The sequence below is a fragment of the Amia ocellicauda genome, chromosome 8 (genome assembly GCF_036373705.1).
Source record: "Amia ocellicauda isolate fAmiCal2 chromosome 8, fAmiCal2.hap1, whole genome shotgun sequence".
NCBI lineage: Eukaryota > Metazoa > Chordata > Actinopteri > Amiiformes > Amiidae > Amia > Amia ocellicauda.
Window position 1 is genome coordinate 14,709,146 of NC_089857.1, and position 24,256 is coordinate 14,733,401.

A 24,256-nucleotide genomic window follows, 5' to 3' on the forward strand; every position below is an offset into this window, starting at 1 on the left:
GTTTCTCTGACTGGATTTTCACATTACATCTGTTTACATATTTAAAACTTTTTTTTTTGGCACATATCTCACTGTTATTGTTTTGTTTGTTGTTCCTTTTTTAATCTGACACAGGCATTATTAAAGAGCTGTGTTTTGCATTAGAGTGTCACTCTTGTGGGCATTTGTCTTTGTGTTTTGTCTTAGTTTTTTTCCATTTATAAATCATCCTGGATGCAAGTGCCACAGAAAAGATAAACATCTTTGTATAACTCTTACTAAATTGGAATATGATTTGAATGATATAATATTGAGTTAGCCAGCCAGCCACACAATATAGCATTTTACCTGCAAAATGGGAGTTTCCAGGCATTATATCTTTCTACCATTATGGTATCAGCTGTTATCATTGGTTTCTTTTTCCACCTGTAATGATTGACACGTAGGATTTTATTTTAAATAAGGTGTTAATATGACTTTGAGGCTGAAGGAGCATTTGAAATAGTTTTCGAGACACTACTTAGCCGAGCCAGGCGTTACAAGGAGGATTAATATGGGTATTTCTGTGCTTCAACAGTGTGTAATGAAAATTCTGTCAATCACTCACAACACCATTAAAGAAAGCAATATGTGTTTTCCTAGGGCATGCAGGGAGAGCTGTAACCCTCGACTAGGAAAGTTTTTTTTTTTTTTGCATTTGCTAATAAAGGTTTTTGCTCTGAGTAGAGTGGATAAAAGGGAAAAGAAAATCTTATTCATGACACTGTTCTACAGTAAAGCTTCTTAAGCAGTCGGTCTTTTTTATGTATGCATGCCAGCAAAGATTAGCATTCATTTGAAAGGCAAGGGTTTTGATTTAAAGATGAGAAGAAAAATCAACAATCGCCACTCTGTAGTGGTCAAAATTTCTACGGAATATAAAAACACCCTCGGGGCAATGGAGTACGCGCTGTATATTTTCTCAGATTGAAACCTCTATAATAATAGGGAGACAGTTCCACATTTTACATACAGACCGGGATTTGGAAGGAGAGCAAATGTCCTTTTGATGAAGTCTATGCCAATTCACCGCATACCAATTCAGTGTGAGGGGAAGAAGTGCAAAAAGACCATAAAGATCAAAATGAGCGCTATGGACTGTTCATCTCCATCTGAATTAAGGTGTAATTGAATCCATCTATTCATTGCCATTCTTGATTTGAACATATAACCCAATCCATAAGTAAAAGAAACAAATGGAGCTCCTAAAGAACACTTCTCGGCAGATAGAATGTCACTTGAAATGTCACGAGAAAGAAGAAAAGAAAAAAAAAAACATGCTGGAAATGTTTTTTAAATGAAATGGACTCCTTGAACTGGATTGAAGGAGCGGTAAAGACAGTCACATCAGCAGCTAGTGTCATTAGGTAATTGTAATGTCAAATACCCTATATTTTTTTTAAACAGAATTTAACTGAAGACAGCTTGAAGGATTTTGTTTTATTTTTATTTTTTTTCCACAGTTTGGAATACGTCTACAAAGCTGTGCTTCTTTTTCCCAAATGGTTACTCAACAAGTAGCCTATGACTTTTGAGGAGTCATACAAGAGTTAGTAACATACAATCGTGTCTTCGCTCTGTGTAAGTCTAAGAAAAAGACACGGCTATATCTTGCTCTACCGTGACTGAAGGGGGTTGTTTTGACAGCTGTCAGGATTGCGGAGCTCGTGGTGCTCACCTTTTCTGGTAGCCTATAGTGTAGATGCGGGGGCGGGGGCGGGGGCGGGCACCTGTTGATTCCTGGCTAAATGGTACTAGACACCAGCATCGGAATTCATTACGGTAGCATGTAATGGGCTGAGTATGTGTTAGCTGTGCAATTCCTCCTGGGCTGCAACTTGACTAGCTCCTGGCAGAGTACCAGCAAAGATCTGCCCTGCGATGTTTACATTTTCACTTCTTGTGTATTATCATTGCTGTTTGAATTACCCCTGATAGTTCTGGGAGCACTGAAGCATGCTTCAAAAGAGACAGTTACCCCCTGCTAGTGAATAGCTTTGGAAAGTGAGTGTGGCCATCACTTCATGGATAATCATGTTTTTTTTATTATTTTTTTTATTTTAATATTTATATATTTATATAAGCATGGCAGATTGAATTCTTCAGGACAATCTAGTCTAACCCATCAGATCCCCTGCTCTTTCTGGGAGGGCAGCTGAACAAAATGGAGTTCAGTACTACTGCTAAGTCAGTCAGTATCCTTGTGCACATTTAAGCTGAAATGAAACTAGGGTCCCTGCTAGTTTGCAGAGAATAGATCATAGAATTTCTTGGGGGTGCATAAACATTCAGCAAGCCTTCCAGAATATGATTTATCTTTCCTGCAAGGTGAATCAGACACCAAATGTGCTGTAATTGTTTTAGAAAAAGAAAGAAAGACAGAAAATGTTAGATTTATATCGCTATATAGGGATTAATACATTTTGACTATATAACTTGCAGTAGCTGCCTGCTTTGCACTGTACAGTTAGGTCCATAAATATTTGGACAGTGGCACAATTGTCATCATTTTGGCTCTGTACACCACCACAATGGATTTTAAAGGAAACAATGTGCTTTAAGTGTAGACTTTCATCTTGAATTTGAGGGTAATTACATCCACATTGGGTAAATGGTGTAGGAATTACAGACATTTTTATATGTGGTCCCCCAAATTTTAGGGACTTGAAAGTATTTGGACAAACTAACATAATCATTAATTAAATTGTGAGTTTCAATACTTGGTGGCAAATCCTTTGCAGTCAATGACTGCCTGAAGTCTGGAACCCATAGACATCACCAGATGCTGGGTTTCTTCCCTGGTGATGCTCTGCCAGGCCTGCACTGCAGCTGTCTTTAGTTCCTGCTTGTTCTTAGGGTGCTTTGCCTTCAGTTTTTGGTGTGGCCAAATCAACTATTTGGTACATTCTTAAAAAGAAAGAACACACTGGTGAGCTCAGGAACACCAAAAGGCCCAGAAGACCACAGAAAACAACTGAAACAACTGTGGTGGATGACAGAAGAATTCTTTCCCTGGTGAAGAAAAACCCCTTCACAACAGTTGGCCAGATCAAGAACACCATCCAGGAAGTAGACATATCTGTGTCAAAGTCAACAATCAGGAGAAGACTTCACCAGAGTAAATACAGAGGGTTTACCACAAGATGTAAACAGGAAACAGGAAGAGCAGATTATAGTTTGCCAAAAAACATCTAAAGAACCCTGTACAGTTCTGGAACAACATCCTATGGACAGATGAGACAGAGATCCACCAGCATGATGGTAGGAGAAGAGTATGGAGAAGGGAAGGAACTTATCATGATCCGAAGCATACCACGCCCCAAGAACAAGTAGGAACTAAAGACAACTGCAGTACAGGCCTGGCAGAGCATCACCAGGGAAGAAACCCAGCACCTGGTGATGGGTTCCAGACTTCAGGCAGTTATTGACTGCAAAGGATTTGCCACCAAGTATTGAAACTCACAATTTAATTCATGATTTTGTTAGTTTGTCCAAATACTTTTGAGCCCCTAAAATTGGGGGACCACATATAAAAATGGGTGTAATTCCTACACCATTCACCCAATTTGGATGTAACGACCCTCAAATTAAAGATGAAAGTCTACACTTAAAGAACATATTGATTGTTTCCTTTCCAATCCATTTTGGTGGCATACAGAGCCAACTGCAAATTTGTCTTAAATCAGCATCTCTACATGTATGGCTGCCATTCCATCCCATTCATATTTTTCTTTGGAATTTGGGAGAAATGTTGTCAGTAGTTTATAGAGTAAAACAAAAATGTTCATTTTACCCAAACACTTACCTATAAATAGTAAAACCAGAGAAACTGATAATTTTGCAGTGGTCTCTTAATTGTTTCCAGAGCTGTATTTATGGACCTAACAGTAGACTTCAAATTGCCCCCAACACAGTATATCATTATTTTAGCAGGTGTACATCAGAAAATAGAACCTCTCCATAGTTTATTGAATGTAACTTTATCTGACAATTTCCAGCTCATTTTGTGTTCTTTATTATTTATTGATGGGCTTAAATTACTTTATGGCAGTTTATATTATTGGGAGATTAATCTAATAAAGTTTTTCCCCAGTTCTGAAATTAAATACTTTTGTCAGCATAAAAATCATGCTTGAAAATGCCTTGCAACTAAATTTGATGCTTGTAGGTCCATGGATGAATGCTTTCTGTCACTAGACAAAGGTCCATAACACTGGGTATTAATCTCCATTACTTCATTCTATACTTTTTTCTTAGGGCACTTTAACTAAGTGTATTAAACAGAAGTGATGCTACAGTGGACTGAATGAAAATCAATAAAAAAACAAATACCATACACTGTTACACATATACACTACAGCTCAATGATATGAAAAAAGAAAAACAAATGTTAAAGGGGTTTAGCCTTTGATTTTTGCATCTCTGAATAAATAACCACCCCCTCCTCAAAACAGACATAGTTGCAGCCCGATGTGTCCACTGTTACCCTACTACTAAAGCTGTATAACTGGGAAGAGTATATATCATTGATACAACCATTTTTGTAATCAAGGGTTTAGAAGAACAAACCATATAGTTATCGTATACAGTTCTTCAGTATATAATGTTGTTTCCAATCTTCCTAAGTTCTCAAATGTATGTATTTATGTACATAACAATAGCAATACATGTTTCAGGTCCTTAAATAAAATAAGTGATGGGGTAGGGGCTGTTTGTAAACCCAACTAACTGCTAAAGAATGGAGGAACATTTGAAAAGTTTAACACAGAGGACTCTAGAAGTCATCATTGTACTGCTGGAACCTAGCATATGGGTTTTTAAAATAAGCAATCAACAGTTCTGTTTTGTCAGGGCAAAAATAGACAACACCCTGTAATGTCTGCAGACTTTCAAAACCACTTTCACTGGAGTGAAAATATTTCAAAATAATTTGAAGGTGTGAAACAAATAAACCAACATGACAAAACTTTTCAAACTCAAACATATGCCTAGAGTAAAAAAAAACTTTATTTCCACAACTTATACTATACTTCAAAGCACATCTGCTTTCTTTCAGTACCGGTTGGTTCTATAAAGCAGTATTTCTCTCATGTCACTTAAGTCTACAATAAATAGCAAAGGATGAAAACACAGGTTTCATTGTTTGCTTTAAAAAGGGATTGTTTTCAAGTAAGAAGGACATAATGTTGTCACACCCTTCAATCCATAAACTCCAGTGAGATTTATAAAAGTGGTAGATACTGAGTCTTCAGCAGCACTGGCTTGTGTCTATCTATTCCTATGAGGCTTTTCAAAGCATGTCTGAGCTGCCCAGTTTGTTTCTTGAACCTATAATCAATATGAAAGAAGTCTCAGCTGAGACTGTGGAAGCACATCTGGATAACTAATGGAGTACCTTTGCTTTCATATAAGGAAAAGTAGCTGATATAGTTGGTATCAGTCTTTGGCTTGTGAATGTTTTTTTTTTTTTTCTCACTAAAAACATCTGTAAATATCAAATACCATTGTAATGTAGGGTATATGTAGTACATCTGTATTTGAAAAATCATTTAAGACACCTTAAATGACCTATAAATAATAATAATAATAATAATAATAATAATAATAATAATAATAATAACGACAACAGCAGAGAACAGTCCTGTCATACAGAGCAAACTATTTTTTTTAATTAGGTACCATATAATCTTGCAGGATGTTATTTCATAGTGGACTAAATTTGTTACTTATATATGATAATTATAGTCCTATTAATTTATATCACGTAACTCAGTTTCATTTAGCAGAGTTAATAAGCCTTATCTTTGAATCAGATTTAAAAAAAAACAAGTCAAAGAGTCTTGGCACGGTGCATAAAATAACATGCTTTATTGTGTGTTATTACTATATGCTGCGACATGTCTACAAATAGTGGTTGGATCTGCACATCCGATGGGGTCAAGAGATCTCTCATCCCATCTGCAAGCCAGTCTTGCTTAAAAAAATACAAATCTGCTCATGTTTACTCTGCTTTCATTTCCCCATAGACCAGTGTCATAAAAATAAAAAAAAGTGCTCATCTCTGAATTGCAAGGCTCAGTGAAATCTCGACAGAAGCTCTTGCGCACAGGCAGATTCATGCAGCCCCCTGTCCCCAACAGTGTCTGACTAATTATCATTGAGAACTTCAAATGCTGATCACAAGGGTGAGGCAGGCGAGGTGGAAAATTGGCTGGCGAGCACAGTGGGCTTATATTGGTGCCTTCCATTTTGCCCTAGTTGGAATCCAATCAAGAGAAATGATCTTCACGTGGTGTGGGTAGTAGAAGGATTGAGACAAGATGATGGTGGACTCATTAATAGGACAATGAGACAAGGCGGTGAAATTGTTTTTCACCTTTCATTAGTGATGCCTTTGCAGGGCAAGAGCCCTACTGTAGCCATTGGCAATCATGACTTATCAGATGCTCTCTCAAAACCATTCCTACTGAAAATCTCAAGGTTACCTCTTCTGACATTAGCCAGTGTCATTGAATGTCAAACAACATCTGATCCACATTAACTTTGTTATTGTAAGTGAGACTGTGGGACATTTTCATAAATCATTTACCAACACTTAATATTATAATTATAAAGTATATAAGATAATTAAGCCTATTTCCTAAATAAATGACATAGGTTGGTGGCATATATAGTCAGAGTATATTCTGAGGTCTTTAAATTGCCTGGCTGGTCTAATTGAAGTATTGTAATCTTTTCTCATGCCCTATTTTGCAGGGGGCTGTTTACAGTGCCTTGCGAAAGTATTCACCCCCCTTGGCATTTTTCCTATTTAGTTGCCTTACAACCTGGACTTAAAATTGATTTTTTGGGGGGGTTTGTATCATTTGATTTACACAACATGCCTACCACTTTGAAGGTGCAAAATATTTGTTATTGTGAAACAAACAACAAATAAGACAACAAAAAAAAACTAAAAACTTGAGCGTGCATAACTATTCACCCCCCCCCCACTAAGTCAATACTTTGTAGAGCCACCTTTTGCAGCAGTTACAGCTGCAAGTCTCTTGGGATATGTCTCTATAAGCTTGGCACATCTAGCCACTGGGATTTTTGCCCATTCTTCAAGGCAAAACTGCTCCAGCTCCTTCAAGTTGATGGGTTCTGCTGGTGTACAGCAATCTTTAAGTCACACCACAGATTCTCAATTGGATTGAGGTCTGGGCTTTGACTAGGCCATTCTAAGACATTTAAATGTTTCCCCTTAAACCACTCGAGTGTTGCTTTAGCAGTATGCTTAGGGTCATTGTCCTGCTGGAAGGTGAACCTCTGTCCCAGTCTCAAATCTCTGGAAGACTGAAACAGGTTTCCCTCAGGAATTTCCCTGTATTTAGCACCATTCCTTAAATTCTGACCAGTTTCCCAGTCCCTGTCGATGAAAAACATCCCCACAGCATGATGTTGCCACCACCATGCTTCACTGTGGGGATGGTGTTCTCAATTTTAGTCTCATCTGACCAGAGTACCTTCTTCCATGTTTGGGGAGTTTCCCACATGCCTTTTGGCAAACAGCAAACAGTTTTTTTTTTTTCCCTTTTCTTTAAGCAATGGCTTTTTTCTGGCCACTCTTCCATAAAGCCCAGCTCTGTGGAGTGTACGGCTTAATGTGGTCCAATGGACAGATACTCCAATCTCCGCTGTGGAGCTTTGCAGCTCCTTCAGGGTTATCTTTGGTCTCTTTGTTGCCTCTCTGATTAATGCCCTCCTTGCCTGATCCATGAGTTTTGGTGGGCGGCTCTCTCTTGGCAGGTTTGTTGTGGTGCTATATTCTTTCCATTTTTTAAAAAATGGATTTAATGGTGCTCCGTGGGATGTTCAAAGTTTCTGATATTTTTTTATAACCCAACCCTGATCTGTACTTCTCCATAACTTTGTCCCTGACCTGTTTAGAGAGCTCCTTGGTCTTCAAGGTGCCGCTTGCTTGGTGGTGCCCCTTGCTTAGTGGTGTTGCAGACTCTGGGGCCTTTCAGAACAGGTGTATGTATACTGAGATCATGTGACAGATCATGTGACACTTAGATTGCACACAGGTGGACTTTATTTAACTATGTGACTTCTGAAGGTAATTGGTTGCAACAGATCTTATTTAGGGGCTTCATAGCAAAGGGGGTGAATACATATGCATGCACCATTTTTCTGTTTTTTATTTTTTAGAGTTTTGAAAAACAAGTTATTTATTTCATTTCACTTCACCAATTTGGACTTTTTTGTTTATGTCCATTACATGAAATCCAAAAAAAAATGTGTTGTAATGCAACAAAATATAAATAACACCAAGGGGGGTGAATATTTTCACAAGACACTGTATGTTGTGATGCCCAACACTATACACATGGATCTACACATCACATCCAAATACAGATTTCCTCAGAGACAGCATATCAATTACAGTACTCATTTAAGATGGGTTTAAATAGCTGGAGAAAGAAAATCACAGCTGATCAATTGCTAGCAGCGAACTTGAGGATATTTCATGTAGTGATAGTCAGTGTCAGCTATTTTTGACGTGAGTATTTTTAACTCAGCCTTTCGTCTTGTCAACAGAGAATTGAGTAGAGAATGGCTTACCACTTTCATAACACTTTCAATGAGTCTGTGGCTAATTCTATTGCCGTGCTGATGCAAGACAAAAGACTTTCTAACAATTTGTTTAATTTCCCTTATAATAACCGGCTGCAAACAGTGATAGACAGAGAGCGAAGGAGAGGATTGCTTGATGGTAACGGACTTGTTTTTATTAACTATGTCAATAGATTTGGATTGTGACAGGGATTGTTAGCTTTGATTCTTGCTTGTATTAGTATTGGTTAAGTGTATAGAGAGGGACCTGTTTAGCTAGGGTTTTGTTTATGGATTTGTATGTCTATATTTAGAGCACCCATGCATTCTATATAATAAAAGCATGTCTTTGCACTGTACCCCTGCCCCAGACATCATGTCCAACCACACACTGTGTCACAATGTGTGTGTATATATATATATATATATATATATATATATATATATATATATATATATATATATATATATATATATGTGTGTGTATGTGTGTGGTTATATGTGTGTTTTGGATCCATCCCTCAATGCTAACAGTTACCAGTACATCAGAAAGAATAGAAATTTAGAGTTGTATGAAATGACAGAATGAAATTGTATATGATCATTGCATTTTGCTTGAAAAACAGCATTGGTGAACAGTAATAAGGTGATTCTGCTTGCCCAATTGACTGTGTAAATGGACCCATGTGAAAGCCTCAGGTTGTTTACATTCCAGGGTTATAGCTATAAACTGCAACTACACTCATCATTTCTTAGAAACCTTGACTTTCTAGGGTGCCGTGAGTGAAGAGGGAAAAAGCGTGCATACTTGTTTAATTCCGTGCAGTTGGATTTGCACAACTGGATGCTGTTAGACAACAGCCCTGAACAGATTGGGAATTGTTTGTGAATGTCTTTGTAATGTTACTGATTGCAGCCTTTATCTTTGTTAAATCTCCTTTGCTTACATGAACATTACTTGCTTCCTGTTATGTACTGTAGTACTGTCACTGATTTGACTGACCACATATGAATGTGTATATGCAATGACCCTTGAGATTTTCATGAAAAGAAAGAGTGCAGCCCATTCTTTCAACAGAAATTCTAAAGAAGAGTTGGGGGAAGTAACAACATGGCAATCTGATATGTTTTCAGCATCCAGTGGATGAAACAGGTTTCAAATGCAAAAGGTATTAATTTTAGTATTAGCACTGCCTATTCACTCATCTCAGATTTTGTAGTGTGTATTGAGATCTGAATGTCAGCTCATGTCTTCCAAGATTGCCTCGCAATATTGCATGAGCAGCAGGGGGGAGGAAATTAGAATTGCCAGTAGTCAGTAGTGCTGAAGCTGTTTAACTGCATAGAAACATATTGTATAGAAGCTATGAAGAATACTTTTAATGATTCTACCTGCATCCTGGCCAAGCCTGGTGCATTAACTTGTGATTTCCACTTTACATTGAATGAGTTATGAGTCTGTCTGACCCTTCAGTGTAACGCCTTTCTCAAAATAGTGAAGCATCGGTGGCTTTTGTAAGTTCCATTTGTCCATCTGTTATGAGAATTAGTCATGAAGGATAGCTGCCACAAATCTGTCATTTCAAAATAGAGTGCATCATGGTTGTTGTTGTTTTTATGGTCATCAAAATGTCCCTGAAGACAATGAGAAGATATAGTATTTAAATCTTTAATCAGTGATTTGAGTCCGTGCTTCTACTCTCTGGGCTTTCAATCAAAACTGTGCTTTTTGCATCGCAATAATGCTTCAGTGTGTCAGCACCTACCCACTATTGAAGATGTAAAGCAACTAGAAACTTGACAACCAGCCAATGTGAATAAAAACACAAGGAAGTATGTGCTTTGTCATTTACGGTGGTATTGAATCGGTTTCATCAGAATTTTTATAGCACTATGTTTTATGTGCCATCTATTAGTGTGCATTGAATCACTGAGACTAATTAGGTTGGTAAATCTTCACATCATGGCTGAAGGTTCTAAATGCATTTTCTGGGAGTGTTTCAGCAATGACAACTGAATTTCCAAAATATTCTGACTGTCTACTGCCTCAAATCTTGAGGATTTTAATAGTGACTATAAATATTCATAAATTATAATTAAGCCACACTTACACAAAAAGACTCAGTTTCAACTACACTAATGAGCTAAAAAATAAATTAAAAATACTTCATTCATATATGTCATGGAAAGTGTTTATTTTCCACTTTAAATCGTTACACATTCATTTATTAGAACAGTTTGAGCATGTTGTTGTACATTGAAGCAGTAAAGTGATTGTTATCACTCTAGTGAATACTAAATAGCCTACGATGCTACTCTTCCCACAGTATTATGTCCCACTATCTAGTCTATCTGCTCCCCACCACCCAGTATCATAATGGCTGGGTATCAACTGCACTCTCTCAGGTGGTATTACAAAAGAAAATCATCTCCCTTTGTAGAATTGTTATTTTCTATGGATTTAAAACATTTCAAAAATATCTACAATACATGACCTATATTTTAAAACCACCATACGTGAAAACCCTCTCCCTGAAAGTATAGTATCAACACAGAAGTGAACCTTTTGTCACTCTCAGCTCCTTTTGTATTTTTGCGGCTGAGAGGTTTGTGTCCTGGATAGTATTACTTCGTGAGTAAGAGCCTAATCCATTTTCTGGTGGTATTGAGTTCCACGTATCAACATCTGATATGTTTTTTGACAGTTTGACGTCATTAACAACATACAATTTGGGGCTGGTGGCATGACACACTAATGCATTAAGGAGACTAATAAAGTCGATAACGGTGACACAATGCATAATTAAATCAACGTCCTGTATAGTCCTTCCATTGCAGTAATACTGATGTTATTTGGCTTATCCTTAAAGACAGCTGTTTTTAATCATCCTCGAATGTTGTCGGTTCCCCTTTGCCCCACAGTCGCAGCCAGATTCCTCCATGGCTCTCCAGGTTTTATGTCTCGGCTCGTAAAACTTTCAACGGCCGCCCTGACATGCAAGGAAGCACACGGGGCACCTCTCACATCTTCCTCTGCCGTTCCCAACCTCTAAGGCTAGGCTGCGGTGGCACGGCTTTATCTGAAATGAAAAATATCAATTAAAGTGTCTCTTGGAATTTTAATCATGTTCTGTGGGGGAGCACGCCACATTAAAAACAATCGCTCGCAGAACGATTCACAACCCATTTACTGTTAGTGGGGTGACCCCTGAAACCTCTCTCTGGGTTATTTCTCCTGCTCCTTTTTTTTTTTCCAAACCATTATCTCATGGTTACATAAATAAAAATGGATAAACCCTTATTCTTTTTCCCCCTCAGACCAGATTTGTTATGAAAAAGTGTCCTGCTTACTGAATACAGAAACAGATGCTAAGGTTAGCAGAGGTATCATTTAAACTCTCTAACATATATTTGTCATTCCGATCTATCCAGTGGCATAAAATAAAAGCTATGGCTCATGAAAACTGCATTACACCATTCTTATTGACCCATCCTGAAGACAGCAAGGGCTGGTGGGGCAATGCCTTTATACTCTGTTTGCCACCAGCTTTGAGGGTTATAGATAAGCGCTGGGAAAACAATGAAACAATTCATTTATTTTCACCTCACTTCCTCCAAGCTGCTAAAAAATTGAAGGCCAAAAAGTGTGCACCCTATGCTAAAGGCAATGCCGAAGCAAAATGGCAAATCATGTACATAACATATTTTAATGAAAGCAAATAATGTACTTAGTTCATATTGACTGTAGGCTGCAGCTTGTGGAGTTTGTTGTAAAGAAACTGGTGTTGGGATTGATTTTGAATATTTGTAATGCTAAAGGGAGAACCACATTTTAATTTGAAATCCCTTGCTTATTGCCAGGAAACTCCTTGTGGGCTGTGTGTCCATTTCTGAAGACATCAACGCTTTGCTCATGTATATTCAATATATTGAAACAAAATGTCAGGAGTAGTTTAAGAGACAACTGTGGAATCCCATGTGCATGCAAAGACTTAATACCTGTTATGTGTAAATCAATCAAGCCAATAAAACCTCTCTACAGAAGGAAAATTAATTAATCACCAGCACAGTCTCCAGATCTTACCATTCTTCTCTATATATTTATAATTGTAAATTATAAATTGCAAAGATTTTTAGTAGTTGTAGTAGCAGTATTATTATTATTATTATTATTATTATTATTATTATTATTATTATTATTATTATTACAGTAATCTATATTCACTGTTTTATCTGTTTCGTTATGCATGGAACCACAGTGTCAATGTGCGTTCCTGAGGGACTTAAAGTTCAGTCCTGCAGCTTGGGGACTGCATGCCAGTGCAGATGTTGACAGAGGTGGCACAAAATATCACTTCCAAAATACTGTGGTGCTCAGGTCACTAGGCAGCTCTGAGAACTGTGGCAATGCGTGGAGATTCACATTGAATCACCAGCTTCCAATTGGGCCATATTTTTTTGTAAGTCAACCTAGATAATGGTGTCTGCTAATAAATTAATAATAATTATAATTATAATATAGGAAGAGTAACTTGTGTCAAACTTTATTTTAAAGGCTATTTTAGGAACAACTTTATGCATTCGCTGTTTGTTTGTTGTATTAATAATTGGTTAGAAATGTATAGTTGCTTATTGATTAATTGTATCTACCAAGAGCAACAATCAAGCAGGAACCAAATAAAAAGCAACTGGCTATATATTAACTAACAATAAACTAAAATAATGAATACATTAATTGACATGTATTACCTGATTATTAATTGTTAATTCTTGCCCCATAAAGTAAAGCATGTGTGTAATTTGCAATTAATCAGATATATATTTTTTATGTATCTGAAAAACAACAAGTATATGACTCTGGTTAACTCAGTCCCCTCGCAGGCCTTCCCCTCTTTTGCTCAATTGTGGGTTCAGATTGTGTTGCGCAAATGGATGGATGGAAGCACTTTCTTTGTGTGTGTGTTTCAAAGGACCTTGGCAACTACTACCCGGTTCGCTAATCATCTAGAAAAGTTCATATAAGTGACCCTGAGGTGAAATGTTTTGTTTGGCCTTCAGCCTTTGAATATAATTGGTGGCTTTCAGTCTCATAACAAAGCATTTTTGGCTGTCATGAATGTGGTGTAAAGTAATGCCTATCTCAAAGTTGATCTTAAAGGCTGGACGAAGCAGTGTTATTTTATTTTATTTTACTTAGTTTGCTGAATTACAGGATTCACTCTCCATTTTCAAAGCAGTATGACATGACAGCCATCCACAAGTTAATGATATAGACAAGAAACCTGGTTTGTCAAGGCTGGGTGTTTGTAGAAAAAAAATTGTGTTATGAATAAAAGCTTTACATGAGAATGACAATTCCCTTTGGATTACTATTTCACATCTGATTATTGCAATATATATATGCAGTCTGCTAAAACATGATTTGGTTAGCTGAGTAGCTGCTTAAGTTAATAAAACTGATGCTTCACTGAGTAATTTAAACTAGTGTGGCATGTAGATGGGCTTTGAGTGCAACTTCAGCCTCAACAATTTTGGAATAACTTCCCTGACTGAAATGTAACCACACAGCTTTAAATGTCTTACCCTTGCAAAATACATTTACAAATAAAATACATTTGATTATTAACAACATCATTTCCCCCTTTGGTTCCAGACATCATATATTTTCATACTTCTCTAAAGCTCAGTATTGATGGATTTAGAAATATGCCATTGAATTGGTCTTCTTTAACACTTCTGGTTGTTCCAGCACAGGACGTCAGAAGGAAATATACTTACACACTTTGGGAGCTGGTCTGTTACGCAACATCAGTGTCAGTTCCTTCATAGATTTTTCCCCATTTAGATTAAATTACAAGAGCCATTTACTCCCTTGTTTTATAGGAGCGAGAATTCAGTATGAGAAAATTGGAAGTGACGTAACCATGCAGTGTGGCACACTAGATAACGACGCCTCGGTGACGTGGAAGGTCAATGGCACAGATGTGAAGGATCAAAAGGTAGAAGAAGGCCCACGACTCATTCTACAAGAGGTGAATCTAAGCAGCAACGGGCTCTACAGCTGCTTCGAGAACCCAAACGGAGACCGCAGAGATCAAATCACGCTTCGAGTGGGAAGTAAGTACAAATAAACTAATAGTGGCCTCTGCTTTGTTCTGGGAGTTTCCTTAGCCTCTTTTGTTTACTGATGATCGCAGCACACACAAACAGGAAGGCCTACACATAGGCAAGCCTGTCAAAGCAGCACTGTGTGTTTAGACATGACCAAAAGATGAATACGTTGTGTGTGTTTTCAGAAAGAAATTAATATCACAATGGACTGTCCATTTGTTTTTCAAACCCCTTTCATGTATGTGGGTGGCAAATCCAAGTACAGAAGAGGTGAATCCTATATACGTGTATATAGTGTTAGATGTTGTAGTAAAGCATTCCAAAAGACTGCTTGCAAACAGAAACTGACCAGCCAGATGTACGTGTTGAGTACAGAACTCTTGGCTATTATTGCAACACACTGAGGTGTGTCAAGATCAAAACAACCAGCAAAGGGGACAACATTCAAACAAGGCCTGTTTAATTTGTTTACATGAAGAATATTAGTTATATATCATATAACTATTAGGGCTATTAGACTTGTGCTTTTAAAGAGCACTGTTTTGTCTTATTTTTCCAGACAAATCATGAGATAGATAAATCTTTGGGGTTACTGATGCACTCCATAAAGTGGAATCGTTATTAAAATGAAACCTTCCATTTTCTCAATTTTGTCACATCTGCAGGTATGGCAGTGGTTGAAGATTACTGCAGGTCAAATGTAAAGTGTAAATTATTAACTATTCAAATGAGATGCATAGATCACAGCCAATGAGAAAGATTTTTGTTTTAATAGTCTGGTGCTCTATTACAATTTTCTGTGCACCTGAAGTATAAATGTTGAAAGTAGTAAGCCTGAATATCTATCTTATTTCCATAAATGTTCAAATTAATGCGCCATCTGCATTATCACCTCTTACTGACATATGCAACCACTCACAAGATGAACTGGAAAACAAATATATATTAACATTCATACAGTAGCCTATATTATGAAAATTGAGAGACAGATTAAACAAACATTCATTTCTGATCATTGTAAAATAACAAAACGATTACATTTCAGTCTTTTCTGTCAACTCCAGAATCACACACAGATTCCATTATTATTTCATTGTGTATTATGTTTTATTTAAGTCATTATTGATTTCACATTATTAATAATTTTACAACCTGAAAATATGTTTGTCTGTTGACACATTAATTTGTGTTTGATGTCAAATAAACAACATTTGATGAATCCTGGATATATTTAGTACTCTTCCGACATGCTAATTCTAGGGAAGAATTATTAATTTCCCCATGATATTCATTTTTAAATACTTGTCATAAAATATACAGAGATATGCAACTATGCTATTATATATATATATATATATGCAGACAAAATGGGATCGTGGGTGTCCAAGTAGCACACAGCCCATGTTTACTCCTCTACGTGTGCATCAGGACTTTTGGATGAAAGGCTAGGCCGTATGCTGTGGGCGATCAGGGTTCAATTTCCAACCCTGACTACTGGCATTACAAAATATGCATTATGTCGATTGGCATGGTATAGTTGCCAAATTGCCATAACTCACAATGTAGGACATGTGTTCTCCTTAATACACACGATACTATACTATAGCACTTTACCTTAGGGTATGCAGATTGCCCATATAATAGCCGTTGCCTTGTAATAAATTAAGAGCATTAATATTTTATGACTGACTGCTTATAGCTTGCCTTTAGTCATGCCTAATTTCACATTATTAAAACTGTGATGATTGTTCACTTAAGTCATCATATTTCATTTTTTTGGGGGGGTGAAACGGGTAACTGTGCTCTAAGAGCTCAGTTTCAGAATCTGATCATTAGGCAACATATTCTCCCCTTTACTTTAAGCCTAAAGCCACATTGTTATGTGTTAGTATATACAGGGTTATATTAATGGCTAAGAGTGCTAATAGCAATCACTTTACAGGACAACTGTGACTAAAATGATAGTGTTCCAATGTGTCAAAATGTAACATGAATTATGCTTCGATACAAAGATCCTGCAGAAATACTTAACTTCATGGTATCAAAGCATGACATTTATTTCTCAGAATACAATTTGTAGAGCAGCAGCTTTATATATATTCATTTATCCACATCTATTTTTAGTTTTTTGTTTTCTTTATAGCTCCTGCCCAACATGTGAATTTACAGTTGATTAAGAAGTCGTGTCAAATGTAGTTGGTCGAGTGACACAATGTATCTTAGTGGCATGGAATGGGGTGGTACTTACAGGGATTGTGATCTTTACCTGAGGGTAAAAATGATCGTAATGTTTGAAAAGATGTGGGAAAAATGGCTTTAGTAATCAAGTGTTTGTTAATGTGTTGATAAGCCATAGCCTTGGATGCAGCAGCCCTAGAGACTTTCAGATGGAGCTTATGGGACTAATCCAGGAATGTTTCAGGGTTGTTGGATACATACTTAGTAACAGCAGGCCATCAGTCATAACTTTACATTTTATTAGCTCTACATCTGCTATGAGATGCTGCGTAATAATAAACCATGTCAATCCAGTTAGCAGCGCCGGAGACTTACACAGCATTAAAACCCTGTTCCCTGCTGATTCCTATTACGAGGGATTCCTGCATGCTCAACAGAGGGTTCAGTAGAGTACAGGAGAAACAGAGATTGTGTAGCTGCCACTAACAGAAAGACAGACATTCATAAAACACAACTGCCTTCAGACCATTCGCACGTGTGTACAAATGGGTTCCGGCTTGTTTTGGAGTTGAAGTGCATTTTGATTAAACTTTCATGAATGTACCCCAACCTGGAAGTGAATGGCAAACATGTTTATTACACATATATAATAAATACATATATTAACAACACATATGCAATACATAAATCTATCTACAATAATGATACTTATTCATGGTATTTATTTGATACAGGTGAGTTGATTTTTCTGCAAACGTATTCAGCACACCAGCAAAGAACAAAGACTACTCACCTACAAAGGCCTGTATGAAGAGCATCACTACATACCGCCATTTCCCCCTCAACTGCAAACCTGTTATGATTGTTATAATCCCTTATTGCTGGCAGTGCCTTCTGACTGTAATGTTTTAGACGTGAATTAAGAATAACTCGGCCTAACTCGGAAGATTGAGCCCATGCCTTTTTAATTCAACCACTTAGGCAGAGCACTTATCTTGTTATCCCTTGGCATGACTCTGACCCAGCCTCACTGTCAACAGAGCTCTCACTAGCATGGGAAAAAGGCTCATCTCCCCATCTTGACCTCACACGTAGACAGCCAGTTACTGTTTTGAAGTGATCGTCTTCTGGGTACTTGATCTCTTCAGGTGAACGAGGGACACGAGGGAGTCTGCCTCCCCAATATGAGGGATTTGTATTCTCCAGTGGAAACCAAGAGAGCGACAGAAACGTAACATGGTCCTCTTATATGTTACACCCTTACATATCCCAATTTCAACCTTTATTAGGAAGAATCCACACAGTTAGAAACATAAGAAAGTATACAAACGCGAGGAGGCCATTCGACCCATCTTGCTCGTTTGGTGTCCATTAATAACTAAGTGATCCAAGGATCCTATCCAGTCTATTTTTGAGTTGGCTTCAGCCACATCGCTGGGAAGTTTGTTCCAGATTGTGATGACTCTCTGTGTGAAGAAGCATCTCCTGTTTTCCGTTTTGAATACCTTAAAGCCCAATTTCCATTTGTGTCCCTGCTGATCTGGAAAAGCTCCTCTGGTTTGAAGTGGTCGATGCCATTCATGATTTTGAAGACTTGGATCAAGTCTCCACGTAGTCTCCTCTGTTCTAGGGTGAAAAGGTTCAGTTCCCTCAGTCTCTCAGTAGGACATTCCTTTCAGACCTGGAATAAGTCTATCTTTCTTGAAGTGTGGAGCCCAGAACTGTACACGAGGTTTCAGATGGGAGAAACAATTCTTTGAAAGTTTGCACTTTGTCAATTTGTCCACTTACTAATAAGGAATAAGATTTCCATTAGGGTTAAATATTGTAGTAGAACCCTTGAGAGTAGCATTTAAAAAGTAATTGCATTTTAAAGGGCTAAGAGGAAGGAAATGATCCTCACAGATTATAATAAGATCACAAGTCATGAGGACTCTCCCCCCGCTGAAGGCCGTGTTAGTGCTGGAATCCTTTGAGTGCTGCAGAGGTCAGCGTGCTCCAGCGTTGCACCATATGTCTGAACCTTAGACAAAGAAAACCATTTAATTGAACAGCGTGCAATTAAATCCCTTTAGCGTTAGTCACTAATTGCAATGTATATTGCTTGGTTGGTTCTGTTTTATGCTAATGGTGCTCATTCTGATTTATTGTAATTCATTATCCATGGGAAGCACATCTTATTTCTCCCAGGGCTCCACATCGTATCTTTTTGTGGGTGGTTTTATCCTGAGCAATGTCTGATTTTTAAAAACACATAGTCTGTACGCACAGCTTCTAACCTGATGTTATATTCACTTTATTTTTTTTCATTCTGTTTGTGTGTTTGTTTTGTTTGTCAGTTCTTTGGGTGTGTGTTTGCTTTGTGCTACGAGCTCTATTAATTAGTCTGTGAGTAAACAAAAATCTACCAGGGAAAGCAGTTAGGAACGGATTTACCACAGTATCTCACTGTAGGGTCACCATTATTCACTCCTGTTTTCGCTTGGCTGACAGCCGTATCTTGGTGAGATCATTAATTTTCTGTTATAATATTGATATTTATGTATTTATTTATGTATAGACGCCCTTACCCAGGGTGAATATACATAGTTAATTTATTGTTTTGTTTTGGGAGGTTTGTTTCCTGTTGAAACCCAGAAATTGGTATGCAGTGCAATTTCACCATTTCTTAATGCATGGTGTAATTGTTCATTGAGATTGATATATTGTTTGTGGCTCAAAACTCCTGGGATCATGGCGACTAGTTCAGCCAGGTGTAAGATTATTATAACTTAGGTTAGCTGAAAGAGCTCAATAAATTAAAGAGCAAATCAAATCTGCTAGGATGCTGCCATTGGAGATACCTGTTTGGTCGCATAAATATGGGAATCATAGCATGTATACATAAATAATATTAATCATTATCATAATAATAATAAGTGAAAAAGGTGTCCGTTAACAGATCGGCAAGAAGGCTCAATGGCTCAAAAAGTCAAAGTTTGTTTTTCTTTGGTCTCTTTCGAAAGCCACCAAATCTAATTTCTTCACTTGTCTGCTGTGTCACAATGACAAAATCAACAGGGATTTAGATTATAGTTCATTTAAGGTTTTTTTTTAGATAACCTCTCTTGTGGCATTTGTCATTTTATTTATATGGATTTTTTCAATTTAAAGTCTTTAAAATGGGAAAATAATATACTCTATTATACTATACACTCCATTATTTTAAAACTGAGAAAGGGATGATGAAAAAATAACCAGTTGGGTTTTTCTCATTAAAAGGTTGATTATCTAACAAAACAATTCTGAATCTGAAGCATGAAATCCCAGTGAAAATAGTAATTTAATTTGTAGGCTTTTTTTTTTTCTTTCTTTATTCAAAAATATATAAAAAAAAGTGTGTGATTACATTCATGTCATTCACAAGCTGAAAACTGAACAAAGAACCAATTAGATTTGTTCTTAATCATTATTATTACTTGAAAAGAACTTTAATCAGAATCCAACAACTTGAATGGTCATGCATTCAATTAGGCAAAGGGGAGATGGTGCAGAAGCTGTTTTCTCCATGATTCAAAAGTACCAACATCCACAGACAGTAAGCAATATGTAGGTTTGGTGGGGAAGTTAAGTATAACTTTTTCTGAAACTCGTAGATTTGTATTTTGATCAGGTCTGAGTCTGTTTGAGCTGTTGTTGCCTTTGTAGCTTTAGACCTGATGGGTGATTGGTTTTGAGCGGAGGTTGTTGTGTAGCGCTACGTTGTAATGCAGCAGCAGTGAAGTAGCCGGTTTAGCACCACAGCACTGAGGCAGAGGCACTGCAGTGAACAGAGACGTCCGCACTAATAAACCCTGATGTACAATAACATTCTCCCGTGCTCCATAATTTCATTTTGGGCACTTTATTAGTTTAGTACTGTAGGCTACTAACAATGGATACAAACATTGTTATAGGTCCTACCTTAACAGAATAAAGGATGTCATGGGGAGTTATGTGCATCGTTAGTGCCTCGGCAATGCTTATGTCTGTTTCTCTTTACAATTCATAATGTCAGACTTAAATTGAATTGTTCATCCCTGTTATGCACTCTGCTGACAAAGGTATCCAGACGCCCCTGCACATATGCACACCTGCCCCCATAACCCGATCTGTGGGGATTTGAACAAAGTCTAAGCTAGTCTAAGTCAGTGCATTAATTGCGCCTCAAAGATGAACGCCGATTCTTTGAGACCTGCTACAAAGCTGACTGTCACACATGAAAGACCTGAAATTAGCACCCCGGTGGGTCATGCAGGGTCATGTGTGGTAGAAGCAGTGCCAGGGTTGAGTGGGTTCAAAGTTGCTCTCGGTTTCCTTGGCTATTCTTACAGCAGCATTCTTTGATTCTTTACCACAGGGAGTGAGATTTGTGTTCTTGTTGGCGTTTTTTAGCTACAATCTGAATGATTGACAGCTAGAATTCTTTTTGTTCATTGCTTAAGACTGAGGCCATGCAAAAAGTACCTAGACGTAATGAAAATGACAGTGTGAATAATAATCATAATAATCATAATAATGCTGTCCAGTTAGAAGCTGGATAAATCACTCAGAGACCACACCCTGTAGCTGGCAGTGTATCACATGTGTAACTCGATTAGCTGTGAAAATGTTTTACTCTATAGCTGAACAGAATCCTGGCTACTCCAGAAAGATAGACATCGCTGATGAAGGAGAGGATTTTGTATTAGAAATGCAGTTCACCTACAGAAGGCAGAGAATTGGAAGACAGTGTCAGGGGCATAATCATTCTTGTACACCAGACAAGATAGAAGTGCTCTGCTTCAAGATAGAAGTGTGTACATAGTTATAAATGATCCAAATAGTGTGCTTTAGAATGTGACTAGTTACAAATCAACACAGAATCTTAAATATTTTAAGATGCCCGATACATTGGTAATCCAATATATAATGTATTGGAACAGTGGCAGGTCGGTCTTTAGGTCTTATTTTAGAAGGTAATGTAATTACATCTTTATTAAGGCGTTCATTAGTCTAGCTGTGTGTATTCCACAATGAGCCAAAAGTATTACAAACACAGTAATTAACTTTTATAGCAGTGTGCTGAGAATCTGGCATTCATCAAGCCAAATTAGTCTGATTTAATGCTTTAACTGTCACCCTAAGTTAATTTTAGGGTGTGGGGGGGGACAAATTCCAGTCACAAATACTTCTTTGTAGTTGTGAGCCAAAAACCTGGACCATTTGTGTGACAGCCCCTGTGTTGCAAAAGGAACACATTACACGCAGTAATACATTCTCAGGAAAAATGTTGGAAATTAGATTCCGTATGTAAAGATGACATTGTTTATCCTGGTGTTCTGGTTACCTTTGACTCCACAGATAAACAGAGCGCTGGGGATATTTAATATATGTCTTCTTTAACTAAGCTCAGGAAGACGCTCACTTCAGGAATGGCTTTATTACATCTTGCTGTTAGTGTCCTCTCGAGGGAGGAAACAGATGTGAACTTTGCAGTAGTTTAGGCTGGCATCACTCCAGGAGTTCCCTTCGAGCGTAATTTACATAATAGTACTCCTCTAAGTGCTTTCAGGAGAGAAGAAGAAGAAGAAGAAGAAGAAGAAGAAGAAGAAGAAGAAGAAGAAGAAGAAGAAGAAGAAAATAAAGTGGAAGGCAGGATTTCTAACAGAAGTCAATCACTTATCTTTCACACTGAAATGAGTCGAGGTATCCTTTCATTTCACACAGTACTCATAAAATCCCAAGATGTGGAAGTGCATAGCATCGTGGTTTCTGAATTACCTTAAAGGATCAACAGCTGGATATCTCAGGTACTTTTGATAAGAAATGCTGTTGATCTAATGAGTATCACTAACAGACCACTGATTCCTATGAATACTGATGGGGTGGCCAATTATTTTTAAATGTGACCTAAAAAAATAGAAAATGAATCACACTGTAACTGTGATAGCAAAGGAAGCTTGTTTTTTAAACAAAGCCATTTGTGTCAACATTTCTATATGTAAAGCGAATGAAGCATATATTGTCATTATATTTTCATCTCACTACAAAACGGGTGGTAATGAATGGAAAATATTGAATTGGTGCTATCTGTATTCTCCAAGTGGTTTTATTTTTTCTATAAGAAGTTCAAAATAACAAAAAAGAAGTACTCTCTTCAGCCAGCTAAAATTGTGTGTACTTTAGTTGTTTAAGCATAACTGGCAACTCTTTGGTGTGACGTGAACAACACAATTAAAACACCATCTGGAATTAAGTTGTTGAGAGCATTATACAGACTGTGAGCAATTGTGTGTTACTTACACTGGTGAAGAGCCAAAACAGGGGGAAAAAGTATTCTCATAAGGTGATCACTATAGTACAGTTAGGGTTTTCGGTTTTATTTTGTTTTCTTTGTTTCGTTTTTTGAGTTTTTTTCTCTTTAACCACAGTTTGACCCCTGTTATAAATAAACGTGTTAAAAGCTGTTAATGACCACCAATTTCATGTCTTCATTGAGGCACTTCATTCAAACATAAGTTAATCAATTACATTTAAGCACTTTATTAACTGGTTTCATGAGCACAGTGATTTTCACATTGCCAATTCATGTTCTTGGTTCTACATGTTGCCTGTTCAATTACATTGTAACCCTGTCCTTCATGTCCTACAGCTTCTGTTTCTTGTGTTTTATATTAATTTATAACCTGTTTGAGTTCCTAGGGTTTAAAGCCTCTTCCGAAAGTTTTAAATGTGTCAGTTTATTTACAGTTTGAATGTAATTGTTTGTTTTTTGTTGTAATTTATTACAAGTCAATTTTGCTGATTGCGTTAGCAAGATAAATGACACAATAAAAAAAATAATCCTCATTGCAATAATAATACTAATACTATAGTGTTGCAAAAGTAATTCTCAGTGATCAAGGAGGAGGGATCAAAAGGTTGTGAAACCAAAAGCAACTTTCAAATGTCCTTTCTTCTTTAACTTTCTTTTCTTTTTTTTGGTCATGCTACTGCTGAGGCAAACAGATGTAGTCAGGTCATATTACCATGAAAATTTCATTACTTGTCTCAGAACAAAGCTCTTTTGATACTAAAGCTAGTTAAAGTTTTTTTTCTTTTTCTTTTTTTGCTTAAACATTCCCTGAGTAAGGGCTACATAACTGTCACTTTTCAGGGCAGGCTTTTAGCAACCATGGGATTCCTTTGACGTGCTGTAAGAAATGGTTGACTAGTGTAGAGTGACCAGATAACCCCTGCAGCACTAGTGGCAGGAAGGCGATTGGTAAGGAGTAGGTGGGAAATGTGTGATTTAGGGAGCCGATGGAAGAGCACATGAGGCTCAGTCTCTCATTGCTCATCACAAAAGGAT

General features: G+C 37.3%; 1 protein-coding gene across 2 annotated transcripts in view; it reads left to right on the top strand.

Annotated features, from left to right (window-relative positions):
- Positions 1 to 24,256, top strand: part of cntfr (ciliary neurotrophic factor receptor) — a 170,602-nt gene that overhangs the window by 72,619 nt on the left and 73,727 nt on the right. Inside the window, exon 3 of one of the 2 annotated variants that reach the window (XM_066712120.1) lies at positions 14,500 to 14,733. The exons of the other annotated variant lie outside the window; for it this stretch is intronic. Within the exon in view, the coding sequence (XP_066568217.1) occupies positions 14,500 to 14,733 (234 nt within the window). The remainder of the gene's footprint in view (positions 1 to 14,499; positions 14,734 to 24,256) is intronic. 2 annotated transcript variants of the gene reach the window in all.